This window comes from Theobroma cacao, chromosome 7, assembly GCF_000208745.1.
Source record: "Theobroma cacao cultivar B97-61/B2 chromosome 7, Criollo_cocoa_genome_V2, whole genome shotgun sequence".
Classification (NCBI taxonomy): domain Eukaryota; kingdom Viridiplantae; phylum Streptophyta; class Magnoliopsida; order Malvales; family Malvaceae; genus Theobroma; species Theobroma cacao.
In genome coordinates, this window is record NC_030856.1 from 8,530,625 (window position 1) to 8,558,521 (window position 27,897).

The following is a 27,897-nucleotide window of genomic DNA, read 5'->3' on the forward strand; positions in this document are numbered from 1 at the left end:
AATTATTAATTATTAATATTTTAATTAAATTTTAAATTATTAATATTTAAAAATCTAATAAAAATAAATAGTTATATAAATAATAAATGGTGTTTTTGTCTTTTTTTTTTCTATTCCTTTCTTATTCCAAAATTATTATTACCAACCAAACACTACAATAAATCATAATAATTATTCCTGCTCTATTCCATTTATCATACCAAACAAAGTAATAACTATTCTATTCTATTCCCACCTCATTCTATTCTCATATAATAACTATTCTATTCCATTCCTGTCTATTCCGCCAACCAAACGTACCATTAGTGTTTTAAGTCTTACTGTGTTTGCCATATATATTAACTTCTAACCTTATAAGGCAGGATATTAACTGGTTATTTTAACTAATTAAATTGTCTGTCTTCAAGCCAAAATGATGAATATGAAGCAACATCTAAAAATGTATGTGATGAAAACCTATTAAGAATCCTTAATTTTACTAAACTAAAGAACAATCCATTCATATAACATATATTCTCTACTCTTATTATATTAATCATTCTTGATTTAAGTACAAATTTTGGACGTGCAAAAGCAGTTGAATCAGTCCAAGGATGTATGTATCACTTGAGTTTAATCTAGTTTTTAATCCGAAGCAGCGAGTGTAATTGGACCACAGTAAAAGAATATTTGTAGTGGCTCTTAACAAGTATAATTGATGAACGACTTTCTAATCTTTTTGAAGATGATGGACTTTCCCTCTCCCCTTTGGAATTTCTCACAGTTGGCATCCCCTTTAACAGCAAACAACTTTTTCTTTCTTTATTTACAAGACTAGTACGTGTTTCATGTTGTGCTGCCCCCTGTTTACAGTTATATATATACCAATGCGCCCATGGCTATGACATCTAAGTAGCCAAAAAACTATGTAACCAAGCAATAAGTTCTACATTCTGGGAAAGAAAAAGGTAAGTTGCTACAGTTCATTTCATGCTCTTGCGATCCATTTTTATATTTCTTTTTAGTTTTCATAAATTGATACCAGTTCCATATCAATATAGTAAATTAAACCATTTTACTTTTATGTATTTTAATGTTGTTGTGTACTATAGTCTGCTGCTTATGGCATTATCAGACAAGAACTGTATCTTCATTCAAATGGTGATGCAATAAGCTTCTGAATATTTGATGAATCTTTTTGCAGCTATTATGCCAGTATTTCTCTAAGAATGTTTAGTCTTTTGATTACACATATACAATAAGAGTCCACAATGAAACCAATTCCTTTTAGCAATTCTCTTATATCTTTAAAAGATTATTATCATCTGCATGGATAGTTTAAGATAGCAAAGGAGTAACAGCAGTATTTAACAGCATTCCATTAATTGTAATATGTTTTTATTTTCTGAAAAATCTTGTATGACTCAAGCGTAGCAACAGATGGATTGCTTCTAGTTTCATAAATTCTTTCCCTGCAAGAGGAAAACACAGCAAGCTCCAATAATATCTGGGTTAAGACCACTGCTCTAATTCTTGAATCAGACTTCAATTATGGTTTCAGGCACAACCACAGTCACAAAGAGCTCAAGCTGCTTTTCAGTTTAGTATCAATAGACATCTCGGGTTCATTGGTTCTGTATAACAAGCCCCAGAAGGATGCTGCTTATAAGTAAGTATAACTGCAAGTAATTGCTGACTCTGTTTCTTGTATTTGGGAAGAGAAAGTAATGAGGTGTTTCTTGTATATGCAAATAATTATCATGATTTTACTTTTTTATTTTATATAAGAACAATGTGTTAAAAATTGGCATTGGTTTAGTTATTTATTCATGTTTAGCAATTTTTAGGAAGTCGAAACAACTAACAAAAAGCAAGAAAAAAGCCAAAATCTTTGAATGTTTTGTAGCTATGGTGTTGCTTCTCCAGTTAAGCTTTTCCGTCAATATTTTATCAACTTGAACTCAAAAGAAACTAGTCTGTCTTGTGTTCTCACTCCAAGGAATCGTCTTTTTCTTCAAACAATAGATATTTCCTAGTCATGTAGCAAGAACTAGACAAGTACCCAAGTTACATAGTATATTGCTTTAAACAAATAGATATTTACACAACCACCAAATTAACGTTTCTTGATTATTCTGAACATATATTGTGATTTTCAGTTGCCTGTGCTCTATTCTTCGCGGAGGTCAAGGATGCAATATTTGCCGTGAAAACCCTTTGGATCCAATGGCAGATTCGGGCCACGGTTGTAGTGAGCGTTTGCGTTCAACTCCTGCTTGTCATATTGGGTAATCGACGGCGATACAGTCATTAACGCTCATTCTATACATCACTCAGTGTTTCGCTACTGTACATGCTTGGTGATTGGATAGCAACAGTTGCTCTGAATAGCCTCCTTAAGAGCAGTGAGGAACAATTAACAAGCCCATTGGTTGTTTTTTGGGCACCTTTCCTGCTCTTGCATCTTGGTGGGCCTGATACAACCACTGCTTATTCTTTATTAGAGAGTGACGGCTGGGTCAAACATTTATTGGGCCTACGCTTCCAACTTGGGGTTGCTCTTTATGTCTATCTCGAGTTTTGGACCATAACCATAACAACCCTGACATATCTGGCGATTCCAATATTCATTGTTGGGATTATCAAATACGGGGAAAGGGTTTTGGTTCTTTTCAGTGCTAGCGATGCACAGCTACAGAAGTCAGTTTTCAAAACTCCAACTAATTCAGGCATCGAAGATGCTCATTTAGGGGTTGATCAGCAGAGAGTGGTGGTCCCGTTGGATGATTATTTACAAGGCAAAGGAATTCATTCGAAATACAGACATCTTTCATCGAGCATTTCTATCATTCAGGAGGCTCGGGCCCCTATTTTTGGACCTCAAGCTCAGTATTTACAAACTGCTAAGTGATTTATTTACATTAGATCTTATGCCAATGAAAGAGGCCTTCGAATTGGTGGAGGTTGAGCTAGGATTCTTGTATGATTTGCTTTATACCAAGATTCCTAAGGTTCTATCTCGAAATGGTGTGATTCTACGGTCCATCTGCTCCACCTTCCTTTTTTCCATACTAATTGCCTACTCAATCATCGTTGGGAACCGCGGGTATCCAAAAGTTGACATTGCCATAACCTATTTTCTCTTACTTGGAGCTATCTTTTTGGAAATCTATTCAGCCGTTTTGCATGTCAGTTCTGACAGGGGAATTCAGTGGTTGACTAATCATTACAACAAGCTGCTTAAGGCAATTGGATCTAGTTTGGTTTCTGTAACTAAGACCAATAGATCAGGAATACAGTCAATGGCACAAAACAGCCTAATAGACTATTGCCTCAAGGCCAGGTCAACCAAGTTTCCTTTGGTTCCAAGAATTTTTGACACTGAGGATTTCATGGGCAAGTATCGAAATACTTCTTGGAAAGATGTGAATGTTGATTTAAAGAACGCCATCTACACTCACTTATTAAAGAAACGGGAGAAATATGAACAGGAACACTTTGATTACGACTATCTTTTAAGGTTGTTAGATGAGAGGGCCCTTACTGTGTCGCATGAGACAAGTACTCTCTCTATTCCTGATTGGAACATAGGTGGTGTAGAATTCACCCAGAGTCTCCTCATTCGGCACATTGCTACCGATATTCTTTTCCATGACGATCATCAAAGCGATTTAGTAGGCAATCTGGGTCCATACTGCAACATTAGCAAGTTTTATCTGATTACATGATGTACCTTCTTTTCATGAGTCCAACAATGCTTCCCCAAGGCATTATTAAGATAAGGCTCTGAGATACTTGTACGGAGGCCATGAGTTTCTTTCATAAGAACTTAACACACAAGGAAGTTATCAACGCTTTGCTTGGTCTTGATACGAAATCTCGATCTTTTTTTATACGGATGGGAAGTGAAAAGAAGTCGGTATTCTTTGAAGGATGCCAGCTTGCCAATGAATTGCAAATTTTTTCTTCGGACTTTCGATGGGAAATAATTGCTGCACTATGGCTTGAAATGTTGTCTTATGGTGCAAGTCAGTGCACATGGAGAGAGCATGCTAAACAACTTAAGCAAGGTGAGGAGTTGCTCACTCGTGTTGCCCTTCTCATGGCACATCTTGGTTTAAGCAAGAACATCCAGATGGTGGATATTCCCAAAGATCTTGACGAAGCAGGCTATCAGCCTCGATGGGATTGGGACAATCTTGACCGATTGGCTTATTACATGGTTTAATATGAAATTAATTTTTTTTTAAAAAATGACCAAATAAGCACTCTTTATCATGTAACTAGCTCATCATAGGCACATCATTAGAGCTAGCTCAATCTTTGACCAAGTGTTATATTGTTCTGTTGGATTTTCTCAATAATAAAGTGTCTACTTACATTAATTTAATTTATTTTATTTTTTATAAAAACAGGTTAAATTTATTTGGTATTGATAAATTGACAATATTATAGTTTATAACATGATCTAAGAAAATAAATTTAATTCCAAAATAACATGTGGGTTTAAAAGTATAGGTCTGTATAAGAAATCTTAAAAATTCACTATATAAAAGTAAGGGTAAATCTCCTTTTCTGTCTACAACAAAAGAAAAATCTCACAAATTAGAGAGTTACGAAAAAAGTCTTAATACATCGAATTTCAACGATTAATCTAATTAATATTATTTTCATTATAAAATTATAAATAAAAAATTAAGTACATTATTGTATTCATAATTCTTACAATAAGAATCTTGCAATGAAGTTTGACATGTTCTTCTCATACTCCTTATTCTTGAAATCTTTATTCCTTCACACCCTCCCTCTAATAATATTTCATGATCGTGTCTTTACCAAATCATTGTGTTTAAGATGGAAAAAGCTAAAATATAATGGAGCGATAACCAACAACTTCATTTCATTTTATCTCGTTTATCTCAATTTTTGATTTATGATTTAATTTAGGATAAAATTTTAAGTTTTAACAATTAATATTTTCTCTCAAGAGCAATTACAACATATACATAACATGCATGTTTAATCTTTTAAATCTCATATATTAGGATGCAAATGAAAAAACCTTTTGAAATTAAGAGAAATAACAATTATTAACCCATTTGTTAATATTTAAGAGTTTTTAGGGGGTTATTCTTTTTATAAGTTAATTATTATTCTTTAAATAATTAATTAACCAAGATGAGGGTGAGTGATGAGAATTGATTTGGCGTGAGTGGGCATATTCTAGTTATTATATGTCTTTAAAAAAATTATAAAATGGCATGATTTTAATGAATGTTAAAAAAAATAACTTTTTGAGATTACCTTAATAAAATTTAAATTTTATAATTTTTGGTTATCTTAATTAGGGTCGAGAGAAAATATAGAAATGAATGAAATATTAAGTATATAAGATAGATAACAAAAGGCATTGTTGAAAAAGAAGTAGTCCCATTGTGAAGAACTGCTCCTTGGAAAGATACAAATAAAGTGTTAAGAGACCAATAAAACTGTTGTATGATAATGATAAAATATCCAATTGTATTTGAAAGTATTCACATACTCTACTTATGCCAATTGCCAAGCATTAATTAAAAAGTTTAATGGTAAAGTTTCTTAATCATTTATCTAATACTAAATAAGGTAACTTGATTAGTGTGTTTTTCTTTTGAGGTTTTGATAGAAACAAGCAAATCTCATTCAACTCAAAAGTCAAAGTTACAATTCAACCGAATTTTACAATGTCAGATATTAAGAAAATGTGTTGGTTTGTATGAATATAAGTAGCCAAAAAGTTCTAATTGGATATATATAATTAAATAAATTTAATTTTGATCATTATTTTTAATGAAATTATAATGTTAAAAAATTTTAAAATATAAAATTTATAAATTTTGAATTTCAATGTCATAGATCTCACATCAACAAGAGATAATAAAGTTTTAACTTTATAGATCACGACTTTCCTACACCTAATAAGTATGTTTTTTTGTATTGAAAATGTGAATCATGACATGCTTGTAGACACCCTTTTTTAATAATATAAAAATAAAAAAAATAAAAAAATCATAATTAAAAAAAAGTCAAAAAATAAAAATATTAATAAAAAATAAAAAAATGATGAATGACCAGGAAGGGACTGAGCGTGTGCGCAGCCCCTTCTCCAGTTCATCATTACAGGGCATTAATGTCCCTGAAAGGTAGCCGGATTTGAGGAGGACTGGTCACCTCTGGCTACCAACCTTTCCTGTTTGCCAGAGACATGTGAAATGATGCTCAGAAGAGCATGATTTCACCTCTGGATTGTCCAAATTCTAAGCATGATTTCACCTCTAGATTGTCCAAATTTTTGGACAATCCAGTTCTTAAAAAAGGAGGAAGATTTTGAAAAACCAAAGAAAGCCAGATCCAAAAAAAAAAACACCAATCCTGCAAAAACAAAAAAAAAACTAGATCTATCAACAAAAAATCTCATTTTTTTCTTCAAACAATCGAGACCTGCAAATCCAAAATACCCTAGTCTCTAACAACCAATGATCCCTAGCCACAAGAACCAAAAAATAATAATAAGAAAAAACCTAGGTGTTTTAACAGCCAAAAACTAGAATCCACAATAAAAAATACCAAAAAATCAGAAAACATAAAAAAAATATACACAATGAGAGTAAGCAGTTGTTGTGTTTTTTTGGGGGGACTTTTTAGTTTGTTTTTATGGAGATTTAGAGGGGATTGTGGTAATCGGAGGGTAGAGAGCCTTGGGTTTGTGCCGCCATTTGGAGGGTAAGAAGCTGTTTCTTAACGTCGCCAGTTTGGGCAAATGAAGAGGGAAAGATCGGTGGAGAGTAGGAAGCCCGATTTAGGCGGTGAGAGAAGGTTTGTTTTGGGCTGCAGGAGAAAGAAAAGAGACAGATTTGAGAAGCCGCTGGTAGGAGAGAGAGGAGGAAATACCTATCGACGACTGCCTATTAAAGGAGAGAGAGAGGGCTGGTCGGGTAGCCGACGGCGCTACTGGTTTTGGGTGGTGGTCGGTGAAAAGGGAAGTTGTTTGGATCTTTAGAGGGAAGGAGATCTAGTGTGAGAGAGAAAGGTAAGGTTTAGAGAGAAGGAGGAGGGTCAGGCGGCTAGAGAGAGAAAGTAAGGGGAAAAAATAGGAAGAAAAGAAAGAAAATGGGGTTTTATATCTAGGGTTTAAAGTGAAACGGCGTCGTTTTGGGGAAGGTGTAATGGTGATCAAAACGGTGTAGTTTTGGGAGGCAAAAAGGCTTTGGTTTGTGCACCAAAGCGTTACGTTTTGACAAGAGGCTACGTGGGCCTTAGGGAGGCAGTTTAGTTGGAGCAAGCCGGCTATCTTGGGCCGCTTATAACCCAACAAGGTAAATCCTTAACCCTTTTATGGATCTGTTCGTGTTTTAGGTTGGCCCATTTTATATGGTTTTTTTTAGGAATATTAGATAGAATTAATTCTCAATTATTATAGCATAATGTTCTAATTTTTTTTAGATGATATTTTAGACTTAGGAAATTAATACAAATAGAAGAACATAGAAATAATAAAGCATAAAAAATAAAATAAAATAATAATAGTTTAGAAAATGTTTAGTCATACAAAGAACTTAAGCTTAGGAAAATATTTACTACAAATATAAAAAAATAATAATAAAAATAATGAAGATAAAAATAAAAAATAATAATATACCATGGCATTAACTACAAATATAATATACCGATGCTGGGATGATCGGTCGGAACGCGAGAAGTCGTAATCTCGGGCTAATTTTCCCTAGGTTCGGAATCCGAATTAAGGCTCCACCAATATGATGGGAGGGCCTCGATTTTGAGGTTTCGAGATTTTAATTTTAAATAAATGAAAAATATAATAATAATAAAAAAACAATAAAATAAAAATAAACTTCAAAAGCGTATCATATATTTCTACATCATGCACATCATGGTATATAAATATTTTTGTTCACAAGTATAAGTCCCGATGATGGGACTTTTCGAGAAAGCTTGCGAAGGCGAGTTTCATTGGTAAACTCTCTAGGTGAAAAGATACGTTCGAACTCCACCAGTACGATGGACGGATTCAGAAAGTACACTGAATAAAGGATTTTTGTTTGGCATTATCCCGATTTTATGCCATGTATTTCACAATTGCATCATGTGCATGTTAAACCCGTAAAAAATGAAATAAAATATTCTAATAAAAGATGAAATAAATAAATAACAATTAAGGAAACATAAGAATAAAATTAATAGGTTAGGATAATATGATTAAATGGTACCGTTTGTAAAACGGGAGTCACGGGAGTGCTAATCCTTCCCCGTGCGTAACCGTACTTCCGAACCTAAATCTAAAAGATATGTAGATCAGTTTATCATTCTTTCGACGAACTTAAAATTAATTTAGGATTTCGTTGAGTTGGACAAAATAGGGTGGTCAATCACACCTAGAAAAAAAGATTGGTGGCGACTCCCAAATCACTCCACGTCTAGCGGTCGAGTTTCCGGACCTGCACGTTGCGACAGTTTGGTGACTCCATTGAGGACTAAAGAGAGTCGAGTCATAATTAATCATAAGTTATCTTAAGCCCTAAATAATTTAGTGTTTCCTTTCAATTTGAACATTTGTTTTGTGCATTAATTGTTTTATAATCATTATTTATTTATTTTTTGAATTATGAGAAATTTAGGATAAAGGGGTGTGAGATTGTCCATCAAAGGTTGGTACGTTATTTCACACACACGACACATGTTGCATTCATGCATAAGCCTTATACTCAGGTTTTGTCCTTTATTAAGAGGGAGTTTAATAGCTACGCTTTCGTGAGGTGATAACCTCCGCATGGGCTAGTGAACATTCCCACTCAAATTGAACCTAGTCCATTCGGAGCCTATAATGTGTAAGGACTAGGATACCTTACTAGTCTGAGTGGACGACAGTTAAGAACAATTTGGGAACCTTTAGCCTCATTCAAAACCAAACCCAGCATATAGAAAGCCGTGAGGAGCCATCTCGTAGGCAGAACCTTACAAAACTTGTCATGAGGAGTATACCCTAATTTAGGACACTAGAAGGAATGAATATGTCCTAGTAGCTTTTTTAATAAAATAAAAATAACACGTGTCAAAGTGATTTAAAAAAAAACATAAAGGTTTTTTTCCTTTTCCATTTTTTTTAAAAAAGGAAAAGAACAAGATTTTTGACATTTTATTTTTTTAGCATATTTTTTAAGAATAGCTTTCTTTATTTTCTCCTAAAAAATAAAAGATAAACATGAAAAAGAGGGAGAATGTTTCTTCTTTCGTGAAAAAAAAGAAAAAAAAATAAAATATATAAAGAAAGGAAACAAAAAATAGAGCCATTTCCTTTGAGTAAAGTCTCCTCAAAAAAGAAAAAATAGGTCTTTAGATCCTTTTGTCCATAAAAATAAAAATAAAAAGAAGAAAATCTTCTTCTCCTACAAAAAATAAATAAAGAAGGTAAAAAGAGAAAATGATGTTTCTTGCGAAAAAGAAAAGAGAAAGAAAATGGTTCTCCATTTAAGTAAAAAGAAGAGAAAACATAAAAAGGTTTTTTTATTTCTTCCATTTTCTTCAAAAACCACAAAAAAGAAAAGGACTTTAGTTCTGAATAAAGTTTTCTACCTTCCACTATACATGATTTCCAATAATATGGTCTTCCATTTCATTTCATACCATCCATGCATCAAGCCATCATAACATTTCATGCATACATGCAAATATCATATTTTCATCTACATGCAATCATTTCATATTTGTTTTAATAAAGAATAACCTTGCAGTGTTGTTAGCTTTGTAGGAAAGAAAATAAATCCCTTTTTGAAAAATCTTTAGTAAAGTTCTAAATTTTTGTTTCTAATTTATTTTGGTTTTGGTCACCATCTGAACTCAAGTTAGGATTAAACAATATGGAACATCAATTTGAAGCAACGATAAGTGCATTGGAATGCAATCAAGAAGAATTCGGACATGACCCTTGAGAGATGAAAGGACAGATGGCCAAATTAATGGAAATGGTTGAACCTCTCAATGATGCCAAAAGAAATCACCTTCCTGAATTTCCATCGCTTCAAATCAAACCACACCAGAAGCAATCTCTGAATAAAATTCAATTTGTCCTTGATGAACCCAACACATTGCTTAGTGGCTCAAGTAAGGATCAAGGTCTAGAAAAAATTGCAAAAGGGATGGATGAATTGAATACACAAATGATTGAGTTGAAAAGTTTCATGACCAAGATGGGATCTCCAGATGCTACAAAACCCTCGAACAATGGGTTGCAACCAAGGTCATATTCTCCATCCACCACTTTTCAACCCACAAAAATCAATTTGCAGCCAAATTCTTACTCCTGTCCAAGCACTTTTCGACCTCCCTTTCAACAGGCCTTTCAAAGCCAACCACGGGCACAATTATCAATCACCCCTACTCCTAGCTTAGGCACCCCTTAAAAACAATTCAAAAAGAAAAAACAATTTGACCCTATGCCTGTCACCTACAAAGAACTCTTTTATCAATTAGTTCATGATCATCTTATAGTCCCGGTGACTTTGGAACCCTTGCAGCCTCCATACCCAAAGTGGTTCAAGTTAAATGCAAGATGTGGTTATCATGGTGGAGCTATGAGACATTCCATTGAAGATTGTGACGCATTCAAGTATCGAGTGCAAACATTAATAGATGCCAAATGGTTCGAGCCAACAAAGATGATGGGGCATGGTTGTGGGGAGCACAATTGAGTGTCAGGATGAAAGAAGGATTGACTGTGCTGATGAAAAAAAAAAGTTTGTTTGAAATGTAATGTGTTGGTGCATTATTCATAATCAAGTGTCTTTGTGTTTCGAATCACTTGTCATAAATTTAATCATCCCATCATGCATTCAAACATTCTTCAATTTGGACACACATGCATGCATCATTCATCTTCCCTTGTTGCAAGTGCATCAATGGACTTTACTACATTCCGTGAAAGAAGAAGCGAGATTGTTGTTGACTTTCATGAATAAAAAAGTTCTTTCTAATTATATATTGTGAAAAGAGAAAAGCTCGAGGGGGCCCACTTACGATTGGCACAATACAGGGGCTCAAGCTAGAATTATGGGAGATGATTAACCAAATTTGATAGACAAGATGGAGAAGACCCAAGAAGAGATGAGAAAACAGTTGGCAAAGCTAATGGAGATGGTGAATGCCAAGGAAATGAGGGTGACTATCGAAGGATCTTCAAGTTTTCGAGGATTAAGTCAGTCGTCAACATAAAAGCAAACTATGCATATTCCAAGGGCAAATTTTTCTAATCAGGTTCCTACACTTGACTTATCAAGTTCAAGAGAAAAATCGAGAATGTAACAGAAGTATGATCTTTTAGAGGAGCGCTTTAAAGCCAAAAAGGGAATGGATCTCTATGATTCCGTTAAGGCAAAGGAATTAAGTTTGGTGACTAATGTGGTTATCCCACCCAAGTTTAAAGTCCTAGAGTTCAAAAAATATGATGGAACCAAATGCCCTCAAGCACATTTGATCATGTATTGCAACAACATGGCTCCATATGCCCATGATAAGAAGTTGCTCATTCATTTTTTCCAAATTAGTTTGGAGGGAGCTGCGGTTAAATGGTACTTCAAGTTGGAAAAAGATTGTATTTGCATATGGAGAGATTTGGCCAAAGCATTTTTGGGACAATACATGCATAGACTATAAGCAATTCCTGATCGAATAACCCTCCAAAACATGGAAAGAAACCCTTCTGAAAGTTTTAAGGAGTATGCTTGTAGGTGGAAGGAAGTAGCATCACAAGTCCAACCACCCCTTACTAGTAGAGAATTAAATTCTCTATTTGTTGATACTCTTCCTCCTCCATATTACGACAAATTGGTGGGTAATGCTTCTTCAGATTTTACGAATTTGGTCTTCTCAGTGGGAAGGATTATAGACGCTTGAGCAAATGATCTCGTTAAAAGAGAATATGATGTTTTTGATAAGGGAGTTCAAGGAATGACTGGTGAAAGGAGAAATAAAAGGAAATGTTATGACATAGAAGGAGATCTTATAAACACTCATTCACACCCATTAGCATATGTGCATAATTTACCTCAACCTTTCGCTCAGTCATTACTTACACAAGCTCCTCCACCTTGCATGTCCACTTCAGGTGACCAAGAAATTAATCTTGAATACCTTCAAACCAACAAGGAAAAGAAAGCCAAAGTGTACCATTCATTACCAATGTCCTACGCAGAGCTTTTGACTTTATTGGTACAGAACCATAAGATCTCCATTATTCCTGCCAAGACTAGGAAACCTCCTTACCCAAGATGGTATAACCCAAAGGTTAAATGTGATTACCATTCTAGGGTTGAAGGTCATTCCACAGAGAATTGCATTGCATTCAAGAACAAAGTTCAAGCTTTAATCGATGCAGACCCAACTAAATTCAAAGAACTTGTCAACAATTATAGAAATCAGGGGTGATGGATGTAAGGCTTGGGTTTTGGAACAATTGAGTGGCATGCCAATTTGGGGGCAATCCTTGATCATTTTCTAGTCGCATCATGCACATCATGGTATATAAATATTTTTGTTCACGAGTATAAGTCCCGATGATGGGACTTTTCGAGAAAGCTTGCGAAGGCGAGTTTCATCGGTAAACTCCCTAGGTGAAAAGATACCTTTGAACTCCACCAGTACGATGGGAGGGTCCAGAGAAATATCTTTAATAAAAGGCTTTTACCCGTATTAGGATTTGCATTTATGAAAACATTGTTTTTTACTCACAAACGACTATCCTGATGATGGGATCTATCAAGTAAACTTGCGAAGGCGAGTTGCTAAGGTATTTCCCTAGGTGAGAGAATACTTCCGGATCCCACCAGTACGATGGGTGGATTCGGAAAGTACACTGAATAAAGGATTTTCGTTTGGCATTATCCCGATTTTATGCCACGCATTTCATAATTGCATCATGTGCATGTTAAACCTGTAAAAAATAAAATAAAATATTCTAATAAAAGATGAAATAAATAAATAACAATTAAGGAAACATAAGAATAAAATTAATGGGTTAGGATAATATGATAAAATTGTACCATTTGTGGAACGGGCGTCACAGGGGTGCTAATCCTTCCCCGTGCGTAACCGTACTCCCGAACCTGAATCTAAAGGATATGTAGACCAGTTTATTATTCTTTCGACGGACCTAAAATTAATTTAGGATTTCGTTGAGTTGGACAAAATAGGGTGGCCAATCACACCTAGAAAAAAAGATTGGTGGCGACTCCCAAATCACTCCACGTCTAGCGATCGGGTTCCGGAACCTATACGTTGCGACAATGTTTTATCAAAACTTACTCAAATCTTCACTAATGTGAATGAAGGTAAGTTCGAACCAAAATGGATCCTACATGAAAAAGCCATGATAAGTTTAAATTTTCCAAAACAAATTTCTATAAACTTTAAGACATAATCCTCAAAAAAGTCTCTAAACTATTTAAGAAAATTCAAATAAGTCCTTATTCTTTTATTACGTTCAATCAAACCCTTGTAATTTTATTTTTAATCAAGTAAGCCTTTAAGATCAATAATTGATTAATTTTCATTAATTAAAATGACATTTGTCATTTTATATTCAAATGGCGTTGATGTGAAGGGTGAGAAATGTCGTAAGTCATGTGATCATATCAAATTAACATGTCACATTATCATCAATTATGATATGTTAACATGTCACATTATCATCAATTATAATATGTTGGTATGTCATGTCAACTCAATGTGATAAAAAAGATAAATAATATTTTAACTAAGTCAATCATTAGTTATAATAACTTATTTGACTGAAATTAAAAGTACAAAGACTTATTTATCTCAAAATATAATAAAAGTATACAGATTTATTTAAAATTTTTTGAATAGTTTAACAACTTTTTGAGATATTATGTCAAAATTTAATTTCAAATGATATTTAAAAAATAAAGATTAATATTAAAATTATTTTTAAAAAAGTAAATAAAAACAACAAAATGGGTAGGGAAAATAATAAAGAGTTGAAAAATGACTTAATATAATAATAAAATAGAAATAGAGTAACATGATGTGGATCGGATTTAGGAATGGTAAGTAGCCTGTTACAAGATACCTGTGAGTATTTGACTCAATTATATAAAACTAAGATACCTTATAATCGGGGTCTGGGATAAATTCAAATAATTATTTCACTACTTATATCGGGTATTGTGACAGGACAGGTACTATGAACTTGCCTGAATCCTTGATTCTAGGAGAATCATTTTCAATGTTTGTGATATTTTGGATTAATGGCAAACATTTTAATGGCAGCAATGCGCAATTTTCCCATGTAAGATACAAAGACATCCGAAGATATCAGTTTCAGCTTTTGAGAAGATATGTATGGGCCAAAAGCAAGAGGAAGAAGAACTGCAGGTGGAAGAGACAACTCTTTAAAAACAATCTTTTCTTAAGTATTCATGATTTATAGTACTTTAAATTGTTTTCACTTAAAAAGTATAGACTTTATTAACAAATTTCATGTCAAATTTAAAGGGTTGGAATTTCACCCTTCAGTACTTAGAAGAGTGTCAGTAGGCAAATTGAGGCTATCAGATTCAGATATATGATGTGTTTACAGTTTACCTTATCTTGAGTGATCTTATCATCCAGGGTATTTTCTCCCTAATGTTTGTACCAAAGAATAAACTTGTTAATGGGTCGAGTTGCAAATATTTATAGTCAAGTGAAATCATTTTGTCCGTTTTTTCCTTTTTTAAAAATCTTATTTTCATGAAAAAAAAAAAAATTTTCATGTAAACCAACCACATTTATCAAAATTTATAAGTTACTTACAATTTAAGCAAAAGACCTAAAATTAATCATCGGATCACTTTACATTAAATCCATGATGTTAATGTCCCAACTAGTTCTTGGCGTTTTCGCAAAACACATTGTTTATGAGGTAGTGCAATAATTTTTCTGTGGGGAGCTTGATTAGGGCCATAATGTCTGGAGGCAAAAAGGTTGCAGACACCTGATCACTTCTATCTCCTTCGGTAAAGGGCAGCCATGCAACTTATATATGTTTGGAAATGGCAAGATTGATCGATTTGGTGCTATTATCTTTGCGGCAGGCTATAAAAGCACTGTTAGGAAATGGCTCAAGGTGGTATGATATAGGGTAAAATATCTTATTTTTTGAATTTTGATCGAAATTATATGAAAGTTCATTTATTTTTAAAATGAACACTCCATCTTAAAAAATATTTTTTACTAAATATTTAGATTCAACCGTTAGCCAACTATTAGTGTTTCCGTCAATTTGATGATATGACAATAATAAAAAAATAATTTTACCATTGATTAATTTTAAAAATTACTATTATACTATTTTATTATTTTTTATTAATTAAAAAAAAAACTTCTCCAGATGGAGAGCATCAGAGCTCCCCATTGGAGCCTAATCGGGACTCTATACGTAAGGGAGCATCAGGCTCCCCAAGGGGAGCACACCAGTGCTCTGTGCTCCCCTTTCTTGGGGAGTTCGAGAACATCGATCGGTGCTCTTTCTTTTAAATTTTTTAAGAAATATAATAATAATTTTTAAATTAATAAAAAAAGAAATGGTATTCTAATTTTTTTCTTAATATATATTAATAGTGTTTGTATTTTTGGAACAGAATGTCTATTTCGAAAATTAATGAACCCACTTAAAATTTCAATTAAAACTTAATAAGGTGAAGGTAATTTATTCTATAATATATCTTATTCTTCTTAACATGGAAAAGTTACACAAACCTTCGATAAAAATGAAATGCCACAAAAATGGTTTTCCTGAATCATTGCAGCAGGAGAATGGTATTTACCTGTTTGGGTTTTCAAGAAAGGGGATTGCAAGGTATTTCAAATGATGCGCAAAGCATAGCAAGACATATAAATGGGTGCTTTGGTTGAGGAAGAAGGAAGAGGAGTGAGTTGTTTCCATTTAAAGAAAAGAAATTTACATACTGATTCTAATTATAAAAGTAGCTCAAGCTTCAGTTGAAAGCTCCATTAATCTTAGAGAGAAAGAGAGACATGAAAGTAAGGTTTCTTGCAACTGACAAGTCGCCATAGATCTCTCTTTGTTCCCTTTCCGTACGCACGTTAGTCCCTTCCCTGATTCTTTGCTTTAAAAAACCATTGTTCTGCTGCCAGCAATTTATGTTATTACTCCCTTTTTACAGATGCCTACATGCACATGTAGCTTTTAAAACCAACAAGTAATTCCGAAACTTTTGAAGTTAAGCATGTTTCCTCCTCCAAGTTTCTCTTAGATATATATATATATTCCATTAGTTAGTGTTTAAGTCTTAGTATGTTTAACATATATATTAACTTCTAACCTTATAAGGCAGGATATTAATTAGTTTTTTTTTTAACTAATTAAACTGTCTGTTTTCAACTCGAAGTGATGAGTATGAATCAACATCTTAAAATGTATATGATGAAAATCTATTAAGAACTCTTAATTTTATTAAACTAAAGAACAATCCATTCATATAACATATATAGTCCACTCTTATTATATTAATCTTTCTTGATTAAGTACAAATTTCGGAGGTGAAAAAACATTTAAATCAGTTGAAGGATGTACATGTCACTAGAGTTTAATTTAGCTTTTAATCCGATGTAGCGAGTGTAATTGGACCACGTAAAAGAATAATTATAATGGCTTTTAACAAGTATATCGATGATTAAAACTTGATTTATTAATATAATATGTGGAATAAAAAAAATTATCTTAGGTATATTGATGAACGAGTGTCTAATCTTTTTGAAGATGATCGACTTTCCCTCTCTTCTTTGGAATTTCTCACAGTTGGCATCCCCTTTAACAGCTAACAACTTTTTCTTTCTATATTTACAAGACTAGTACGTGTTTCATGTTGTCCTGCCCCCTGTTTACAGTTATATACATACATATGTGCCCATGGCTATGACATCTAAGTAGCCAAAAAACTTTGTAACCAAGCAATAAGTTCTACATTCTGGGAAAGAACAAGGTAAGTTGCTACAGTTCATTTCATGCTTATGCGATCCATTTTTATATTTCTTTTTAGTTTTCATAAATTGATTCCATTTCCATATCAATATAGTAAATTAAACCATTTTACTTTTATGTATTTTAATGTTGTTGTGTACTATAGTCAGCTGCTTATGGCATTATCAGACAAGAACTGTACCTCCATTCATATGGTGATGCACTTTAAACAAGCCTCTGAACATTTGATGTATCTTTTTGCAGCTATCATGCCAGTATTTCTCTAAGAATATTTCTTTTAGTAATTCTTTCATATCTTTAAAAGATTATTATCCTCTGCGTGAATAGTTTTCACTATGAACATTTTTCATATCTAACAATTTTTTTTCTCAGTCAAAATAAGATTTCAATTAATAATCTGAATTTAACACAATTCTGGTGAGAACCAGAAAGTTTAAAGGAACAGGCGGATAGAACAGACTCTTGATACATAACTGACATTGCACAATCAACACTCAACACCATATCTAGCTGATAATACAAAAGTTGAAAACAAACACATACTCGACATTGAACACAACTGGTGATACAAGAACTTAGGCACATGACACAAGGACCACCGTAAAGATAGCAAATACTGAAGACAATGCTCTTTAAGATAGCAAAGCAGTATTTAACAACATTCCATTAATTCTAATATGTTTTATTTTCTAAAAAATCTTGTATGACTCAAGGTAGCAACAAACGGATTTCTTCTAGTTTCATATATTCTTTTCCTGCAAGAGGAAGCACAGTAGCTCCAACCAATGTGGGTGAAGGCCACAGCTCTAGTTCTGAATCAGACTTCAATTATGGTTTCAGGCAGAATCACAATCACAAAGAGCTCAAGCTGCTTTTAAGTTTAGTTTCAATAGACGGATCGGGTTTCATTGGTTTTGCATAACAAGCCCCAGAGAGATGCTACTTATAAGTAAGTAGAACCGAAAATAATTATCAGAGCAATAGTTTTATTGCTGTTGACTCTGTTTCTTGTATATAGGAAGAGCAAGTAATTGATGAGGTAGTTCCTTCACGTGTTTGAATTGTTAACATCTGTTTGATTGTTATTTTTGCTTTCAGTTAAATCAATGATATTACTTTTATTTTATTTAAGAAGTATGTGTTAAAATTGCTATTGATTTTAGTTATTTAATCAGGTTTAGCAATGTTTAGGAAGTCGAAACAAATAACAAAAAGCAATGAAAAAGCCAAAATCTTTGAATGTTAAGCTTTTCAGCCAATATTTTATCAACTTGAACTCAAAAGAAACTGGTCTGTCTTGTATTCTTACTCCAAGGAATCGTCTTTTTCTTCAAACTAGATATTTCCTTGCCATGTAGCAAGAATTAGACAAGTACCCAAGTTATATAGAATATTAATTGCTTTAAACAAATAGATATTTAAACACCCACCAAATTAACGCTTGCATCATGTTACTGAACATTTATTGTGATTTTCAGTTGCCTGTGCTATTTTCTTCACGGAGGTCAAGGATGCAATATTTGCCATGAAATCCCTTCGGATCAAATGGCAGATTCGAGCCATGGTTGTAGCGAGCCTTTGCGTTCAACTCCTGCTTGTCAAATTGGTGAATCAACGGCGATGCAGTCGTAAACGCTCAGTGTATACAGCAACCATTGTTTGGTTAATGTACCTGTTTGCAGATTGGTTAGCAACAGTTTCTTTAAGTAGCCTCTTTAAGAGCAGCAAGGAGCAATTAACAAGCCCATTGGTTGTATTTTGGGCACCTTTCCTACTCTTGCATCTTGGTGGCCCTGACACAATCACTGCTTATTCTTTATCAGAGAATGAGCTATGGCCCAGACATTTCTTCGGCTTATGCTTCCAAATTGGGGTTGCTCTTTATGTCTATGTCAAGTTTTGGACCATAAACACAACAACTCTGACATATTTGGCGATTCCAATATTCATTGTTGGGATTATCAAATACGGGGAAAGGGTTTGGGTTCTTTTCAGTGCTAGCGATGCAAAGCTACGGAAGTCGGTTTTCACAACTCCAACTAAGTCAGAGCTCGAACTTGTTCCTTCAGGGGCTGATCAGCAGAGAGTGGTGGTCCAGATTGATGATTATTTACAAGACAAAGGAATTCATAGGAAATACAGACATCTTCATCGAGCATCTCTATCATATACCATGTTCAGGCCCCTATTTTTGGACCTCAAGCTCAGGATTTACAAACAGTTGAGTGATTTGTTTACATTAGAGCATATGACTATGGGAGAGGCCTTCAAATTGGTAGAGATTGAACTAGGATTCTTGTATGATTTGCTCTATACAAAGATTCCTATAGTTCTATCTCGAATTGGTGTGATTCTACGGTCCATCTGCTTGTCCTTCCTTTTTTCCATACTAATTGCCCTCTCGATCATCGTTGGAAACCATGGCTATCCAAAAGTTGACATTGCCATATCCTATTTGCTCTTAGTTGGGGCTATCTTTTTGGAAATCTATTCAACCGTTTTGCATGTCAGTTCTGACAGGGGAATTCTACGGTTAACTTGTCAGGACAACAAGCTGTTTAAGGCAATTGGATCTAGTTTGATTTCGGTAACTAAGACCAACAGATCAGAAATACAGTCAATGGCACAAAACAGCCTAATAGACTATTGCCTCCAGGCCAAGTCAACCAAGTTTGCTTTGGTTCGAAGCATTTTTGACACTGAGGACTTCGTGGGCAAGTATGGAAATACATCTTGGAAAGATGTGAAAGATGATTTAAAGAAGTTCATCTACGATCATCTATTAGACAAATGGAAGATATATAAACAGAATAACTTTGATTACAAATGTCTCATGCAGTTATTGAGTGAGAGGGGTCATAATGTGCTGCTGGAGAAACATCCTGAGGAAGATCTTGGTTGGAGCATATGTGATGTAGAATTCACCCAGAGTCTCCTCATTTGGCACATCGCTACGGATCTTGTCTTCCGTGTTGATCATCCAAGAGGTTTAGTAGGTACTTTCGGTCCATACTGCAAAATTAGCAAGCTTCTATCTGATTACATGATGTACCTTCTTTTCATGAGTCCAACAACGCTTCCCCAAGGCATTATTAAGGTAAGGCTCCAAGACACTTGTGCGGAGGCCATGAGTTTCTTTCATGGGGAATTAGATCACCAGAAAATTGTCGAGACTTTGTTTCGTATCGGTACAGAAAATCGAGCTGTTTTAACGCCAATGGGAACTCAAACGAAATCGGTATTCTTTGAAGGATGCCAGATTGCCCGTCAATTGCAAGAATTAGTTTTGACACACCATTGGGATCATGAAGAAAAATGGGAAATGATTGCTCGAATATGGCTTGAAATGTTGACTCATGCTGCAAGTGAGTGTACATGGAAAGAGCATGCCAAACAACTTAAGCAAGGTGAGGAGTTGCTCACTCGTGTAGCCCTCCTCATGGCACATTTTGGTTTAAGCAAGAAGATCCAGATGGTGGATATACCCCATGAACTTGCAGCTGAAGGCTATCAGCCTGAATGGGATTGGGACAATCTTGACCGGTTGGCTTATTACTTGGTTTAAAATGAAATTAATTTTTCAACAAATTTACTAAATAATTAGCACTTTTTATCATGCAAGCTAGCTCCACGAAGGTACATCATTAAAGCTAGTTCAATCTTTGACCACGTGTTTTATTGTTCTATTAGATTTTCTCAATAATAAAGTGTGTATTTACATTATTTAAGTTCTTTTATCTTTTAATAAAACAAGTTAAATTTATTTGCTTTTGATGAATTGCTAATGTTATAGTTTATAATATAATCTAATAAAATAGATTTGATTCCAATGTTACGTGTGGATTTAAAAGTATAGCTCCATGTAAAGAATCTTAAGAATTCACTATATAAAAATAAATGTAAATCTTCTCTCCGGACTACAAAAAGAGAAAGATCTCACCAAATTAAGAGTTACAAAAAAAAATCCTTAATACTCTGAATTTTAACGATTAATCTAATTAATATTATATCTGTTATAAAATTATAAATAAAAAATCATGTAAGTTATTGTATTAATAATTCTTACAATTAGAATCTTGCAGTAAAGTTTAACGTATTCTTCTCATACTCCTTATTCTCAAAATCTTTATTCCCTCGCACCCTCCCTTTCATAATCTTTTGTGATTGTGCCTTTACCAAATCATTGTGTTTGAGATGGACAAAGTTACAAGTATTAATGGAGTGATAATCAACAACTTCATTTCATTTAACTTCATTTATCTCAATCTTTGATTCGTGATTTAATTTATGATAAAATTTTAAGTTTTAATAATTAATATTTTTTCTTAAGAGCAATTACCAATGTATTTCAATATATACATATAACACGTGAAATTAATATTTTAAACCTCATATTAAGATGGAAATGAAAAAACCTTTCGAAATTTAGAAAAAGAACAATTATTAACCCATTTGTTAATTGATAAACTTTTTGATAAAATCAGCCTAGATTCATCCTTGATAAGGCACAGAGGAAACAAGATGACAAATTAACAAAGACGTTGATGCCGCTGCTGCGGCTGCTTTTTCTTTTCTTTTTTTTTTTTATATTTTCACCTAATTTCATGATAATATTTAAGAGTTTTAGGGGTTATTTTTTTATAAGTTAATTATTATTCTTTAAATAATTAATTAACCAAGATGAAGGTGAGTTTGTGAGAGTTGATTTGGTGTGAGTGGGCATATACTAGTTGTTATGTGTCTTTAAAAAATTTTAAAAATGGCATGACTTTAATGAATTTTTAAAAAATTCACTTTTTAAGATTACCTTAATATAACTTAAATTTCATAATTTTTTGTTATCTTAATTAGGATCGAGTGAAAATATAGAAACGAATGAAATATTAAGTATACAAGATAGACAACAGAAGGCATTGGTGAAAAAAGAGAATTCCCATTGTGAAGGACTGCTCCTTTGCAAGATACAAATTATAAAGTGTTAAGAAACCAATAAAAGTGATGTATGATAATGACAAATATCCTACTGTATTTGATAGTATTTTCATGTATTAGTACTACTTACGGCAATTGCTAAGTATTGATTACAAAGTTTAAGGGTAAAGTTTCTTAATCATTTAATTAAAACTAAATAAGGCAACTTGATCAATGTGTTTTTCTTTTGGGGTTTTTGATGGAGACAAGCAAATCTCATTCAACACAAAAGTCAAAGTTACTTGAATCAAAATGTGCAATGTCAGATATTAAGAAAATGAGTTGGCTTATATGAATAAAAGTAGCTAAAAAGTTCCAATTGGATATATTATACCATTAAATAAATTTAATTTTTATTATTATTTTTAATAAAGTTATAATGTTAAAAAATTTTAAAATATAAAGTTTATAAATTTTAAATTTCAATGTTATAGATCTCATATCAATAAGAGATGCAATGAGTCTTGAATTTATAAATAAGAATTTTTTTTATCCTTAATAGATATATTTTTTGCGTTGAAAATATAAGTTTATAACACGTGATATCAAAATTTACTTAAATCTTCACTAATGTGGGTGAAGGGATCCGATAGCTGCTAAGAAGAGTAGTAACCAAGTAAAATATTCTAAAGCAATTAGAATACTTTTCATATTTAAGTTTTCCTTGCTTGTTGATTGCTTTGCTTGCGCAACAAATAAACCTAGTTTTTAATATATTTATTTTTATATCATTTACTTTCCTTACACTTTAAAGAAATCTAAATCAGAAAACTTTCTTATTTAACTTACTTGCGTTATAAGTAGGTTTAAGATGGACTATCTTTATAAATAGTCTCGTTATATTTCATTGTAAAACTGAATAGGTTTTTCCTGATTCTATTGTTTTGAAACATTATAAAATTGAGCAGAGTTTTTTTTTTTTCTGACTCCATTCTTTTGGGTCATTTTTTTTTTTAGGGCATCAGAGTAGATTCATAATCTAGCCTTTTTTTTTTTCCAACTGTGACATTGATTTGGTTATGGTAGAGTGATGTGTTTTCCCTTTGATTTATTTTTCGTTGACAGCTTTGGTGTCGTACGTGAATTATTCTTCGTCGATAGCTTCGACGACGTACTTGATTTATTCTCCGTTTACAGCCTCAGCACCATACGTAATTTATTTTCTGTCGGTTGCTTCAGCCACCTTACTTGATTGTTATATTGTCGATTAACCACTAGACGATGATTATAATATTTTCCAAGGATGGTTTGATAGCAAAACCCGATGCCAATTCTAGGGATTTCCAATCTTAAATCCAGAGCAACGTGATGATAAAATCATGGCTCATCAACTCACTTTTTGAGGAGTTACAAAAGATGTTACCTATGCGGATACTGCAATCAAAATATAGCTCGATTTAAATGGGCCATTTACTTGGGGAATTGTGCCCTAAATATATGAATTGAAGCAATCCATTGTCTTACTACAATGGACGCATCCAGAGTTATTAGTGTTCTTGAGACAGCCAACAAGAAACTACCTCAAATGAACCCACAAAACCACAAGGGCAAAAAATCAACCTTAGGTTGACATTACTTAAGGGTTTATTAACAACAAGCATATGGCCACCATCAATTGAGGGTTTTCAGACGCCCACACACTTATAGAGCCAAGCCGTACCAGCAAAAGGCACCTAAACGAGCCCTGCAGCATGACATGGAACGACAATCTTGGCATGCCAACCCAACGCGTCAAAACCACGCACAACTAGTAAGAACGCAAAATACTTCATACCTTAGTGCCGACGCATGTGCAAAAGCACGCATAAGTCGTACACATTGAAAGCCCGCACGCTAGAAGAACGTGTGGACACAACTTGCATAACAGCAAGTCGCGCACATCACAGCCTTGCAACCAAGGGAGCTATGTGCAACATAGTTTTATATACTTGAAATGTGCACCTACAACACACCTAAAAGGTGTGTACATGGGCACCACACGAGAAGAAAAAGTGCACAGGATATGCACACCCTGAAGTCCCACACCAATGGGCCATGCACACTGCACCTCAAGAGGCCATGCGCATAATGGACGTTGCCCAGATAGCCTCGCATAGGAGTGCCACACATATCAGGACCTCAAACTCATGAGCCTCGCATAGAGGGTCTTAACTAAGAGACTCACACACCTGAAAGCCTTGTACGAGAAAGACGCACCTTAGTGGCCAAATTGTTTATAAAGAAGTCTACATGAAGATTTTTCAAAGCTTTACCAAACAGGGGAAGCAACGCGTTTGTCGTCGTCAAAAGTCTTTTAATGGGCTCCGTCAGGCTTTCTGCAACTGTTAAGATTTCTCGACTAAAACAATATTTGGATACCAATTTTCACATCAAGGATCTTGGTAAACTCAAATATTTTTTGGGAATTGAGATGGCACATTATTCAAGTTACAAATCGACTTCCTCACCCATGGATCAACAACATAAACTTGATCTTGATTTAAGACAACTTTGTAATGATCTCAGATAGTCTAATTGTCTCATTGGCAGATTATTTTATCTCATGATCATACGTTCGGATATTAGTTATGCAATGCACAGTTAGAGCGCAACAGCAGCTTGCACGTGTCCAGACAATATAAGTGTTTGAAACAACCACACTTTGATGCCGTCATATGAATTCTTTGATACCTTAAAATTACGCCCTGACAAGGCACTTGGTCGAAAACAATTTCAAACTTTGTTGGGCAAGTTAGGCATTTCCAATCTTTATGCTCCAATTTGAATGGGAGTAAAGGAGAATTAACTTAGGATATGGGCTACATATGTAAGAAAGCCATATGCACATGATACACACGAACAGACGAGCACAAGATAGCCCGCATGAAGGGATCCAACGGCTGTTAAAAAGAATAGCAGTTAAGTAAAATATTCTAAAGCAATTAGAATACTTTTCATATTTAAGTTTTTCTTACTTGTTGATTGCTTTGCTTGCACAATAAGTAAGCCTAGCTTTTAAGACATTTTTTTTATGCTTAAAATTCGCGCAGGCCTAACTACCTTATAATCGTTTTATTAATAATCGAAAGAATTAAGTAGATTAGGGAGGGGGACATAAACCGAACCTCCAGAATTACATAAGATCGAGAAGAATGTGGAAAAGTACTTAAAAAGAAAGGTTTCATTTTATGTGCATATTTCTGAATGCAATTAAAAAATTTCAAATCTTCCCTATTACAAGAGTCTAGATTATCAACATAATAAAAAGAGCAAAAATAAATTAGGAGTGCTACTCCTTTACATTTATTTAAAACGAACATAAGGTAAATTAGATTTATCTAATCTAATCATTCTTCTGAGCTCACCTTCGGCTTGTGAAAATACATGCAAATTCTGGTGCGTATGCCCCTGATTGGAAAGATAGTCAGCAGCTTGATTTCCTTCTCTATGAATGTGTGAAATTCGATAGGAAATGCCACTCAAGCAGTTATGGATAAACGTCAACAAATATCGAGTCTGGGAAGAACCTTTATGTCCCTCATGTATCATTTGTACAATTGTCTTTGCATCCATTTCGATCCAAACTCTAGATATATTGTGCTCAATACATAAAAGTAGACCTCGATGTAATGACATTAGTTCTGCCTGTAAGCAATTATAAGGTCCGAAATTCTTAGAAAAACTAAAAATGATCGTACCTGTGTGATCCCGAAGAACTCCTCCGCTTGCAGCATTCTGGAAAGCATCCTTGGAACTACCATTTACATTCAGCTTAATTCACCCAATTATGGTCAAGACCAATATACAATTTTTGGAGGACCATCACTCTCACGTTCATACTGAAATCCTCAGTGTACTGCAATATCCATATCTTCTTTCCATTGCCATTTACTTAATAAGTTCCCCTGAAAGAGTTGCCTTAACATCCGCATAATTCTCCATATCACTCTGTCAGAATACATTTTTATTTCCCTATGTTTTGCATCATTACGTTCAACCCATAGTAACCACATAATAAATAATGGCAATAAAATTCGAATATGGCCTGGTTTCTATAGTCTCCAGAATAATACCATGAATGAAGAATATACATAACATTCTGAGGATTATGAATATAGATTTGAAAAAATTTTGCAAAATAATTTCAAACCTGTTGTGCAACTACACCTTCCCAAATGACATGTAGAATAGACTCTTCCGAACGACAACAAATGCATTTAGAGGCTAAATGAAAACCTTTGGATTTCATCCGTAACTCCACCGGAATCCAATCCTGCATTAGGCGCCATAAAAAAATGAAACTGTTAAAGGAATACTCTTATGCCAGATCAGTTTACCCCAAGCAAAAGTAAGATGTCGTTGTCGAGAAAGTTCCCAAGCACTTTTAGTTCTAAGTTTTGCATTCTGAGTCAGGGCCCAATATGTCGTATCTACTGTATTTCTGCTAATAGGAATCTTCAAAATCTCCTCAATAATCACATCAGATACAACATATTTCAATTTGTTGACATCCCACATATTATTATCAAAGAAATAATCAACTTTTACCATAGATTACGAATATGAGGGAAAAGAGTGTATTAGAGGTTTATCACCTAGCCATATATCATGCCAAAAAAGAAGATCTCTCTTACCGACCCTCCACTGTATATGCTGCCCCGATATGTCTCTACCATGAATCATCTGTTTCCATGTTGCCAATATATGCTGTTTAGGAGCTATTATCTGTGAAATTTGCCCAGTACAATATTTGGCTTTCATATATTATGTCCATAAGTTATTACATGTTTGAAAACGCCACCAAAGTTTTGCAGAAAAAGCCTCAAACATGTCTTGCAAACTACGGATATCCAGGCCACCTTCTGAGCTCGAAAATGTGACTTTATTCCAAGCTGTCCAATGTATGCGTTTGTTGTCCGAGGAATCTCCCCATAGGAAACTATTAAATAGTCTGTCTATTTTTTCAATGACACTCGCAGGGGGTTTAAGAACTTGTAGTAAATAAATTGGCAATGAAGATAGGACACTCCGAAGTAGTGTGATACGACCACCAAATGATAGGGCTTTGTTTTCCCAACCCGAGATCCTCTCACTTATCTTAGATATGAGTGAGTCAAAAAGTAACATTTTCTTGGGTCCTTTATAGAGAGGGACGCCAACGTATGTAACAAGAAGAGTCTTATGATTAAAGCCTGTGGTTTGTGCAATAATTTGTCGTCGAGAGCTGGCCATCGTAGGAGCTGTAATGAAGCAACTTTTCTATCGGCTTATTTTTTGCCTCGAAACCTGCTCATATTCCTGTAAAACACCAAGCACTTTCTCCAAAGCTGATTTGCTTCCATTAGTAAAGATCATTATATCATCCGCAAAAGCAAGATGGCTAACATTTAAAGAGCGTCTCGAACAAAAATGCAATGACTTATATTGGGCAAAGGTAGAGTTAATACCTCTCGATAAATATTCTGCTGCCAATATAAATAACAAAGGCGAGATAGAATCACCTTGACGTAGTCCTTTCTCGGATTTAAAGTAGCCAACCAAATGTCCATTAACTAATAGAGAAAACTAGCAATTGGAAATGCACCTTTTAATCATGTTAATCCACTGAGAACTGAAACCAAAATGCTCCAAGATCAAATACAAAAAATCCCAATTTAATCTGTCATGAGCCTTCATCATGTCAAGCTTCAAAATTACATTGCCCCCTCTAGCTTTGTAATCAATTTTACCAACTAATTCCTGGGCGAGGAGAATATTGTCACTGATTAACCTGCCACTTACAAAGCTACTTTGGTTATCCGAGATTAAAGATGATAATACTTTAGCTAACCGGCTCGCCAATAATTTAGTAATTATTTTATTAAAGACAGTGCATAAACTGATAGGGTGAAAATCACTCCAAGACTCTGCATCCG

General features: G+C 34.0%; 2 protein-coding genes across 3 annotated transcripts in view; both read left to right on the forward strand.

Annotated features, from left to right (window-relative positions):
• The window catches only part of LOC18594407, a 6,105-nt gene extending 1,767 nt beyond the window's left edge, over positions 1 to 4,338 (forward strand). The window contains exons 2-6 of the mRNA XM_018124327.1: positions 1,541 to 1,648; positions 2,139 to 2,267; positions 2,317 to 2,886; positions 3,173 to 3,653; positions 3,770 to 4,338. Of these exons, the coding sequence (XP_017979816.1) occupies positions 1,541 to 1,648; positions 2,139 to 2,267; positions 2,317 to 2,886; positions 3,173 to 3,653; positions 3,770 to 4,207 (1,726 nt within the window). The 3' untranslated portion in view covers positions 4,208 to 4,338. The remainder of the gene's footprint in view (positions 1 to 1,540; positions 1,649 to 2,138; positions 2,268 to 2,316; positions 2,887 to 3,172; positions 3,654 to 3,769) is intronic.
• LOC18594408 lies at positions 907 to 20,728 on the forward strand. 2 transcript variants are annotated; one of them, XM_018124851.1, is made up of 3 exons: positions 907 to 947; positions 17,873 to 17,981; positions 18,511 to 20,728. In XM_018124851.1, exons 2-3 carry the CDS (start codon positions 17,969 to 17,971, stop codon positions 20,595 to 20,597), a joined length of 2,100 nt encoding a protein of 699 aa, XP_017980340.1. In that variant the 5' UTR covers positions 907 to 947; positions 17,873 to 17,968; the 3' UTR covers positions 20,598 to 20,728. The 2 variants fall into 2 exon arrangements, with proteins under 2 accessions (XP_017980340.1, XP_017980341.1); XM_018124852.1 differs by lacking the exon at positions 907 to 947 and adding an exon at positions 16,987 to 17,033.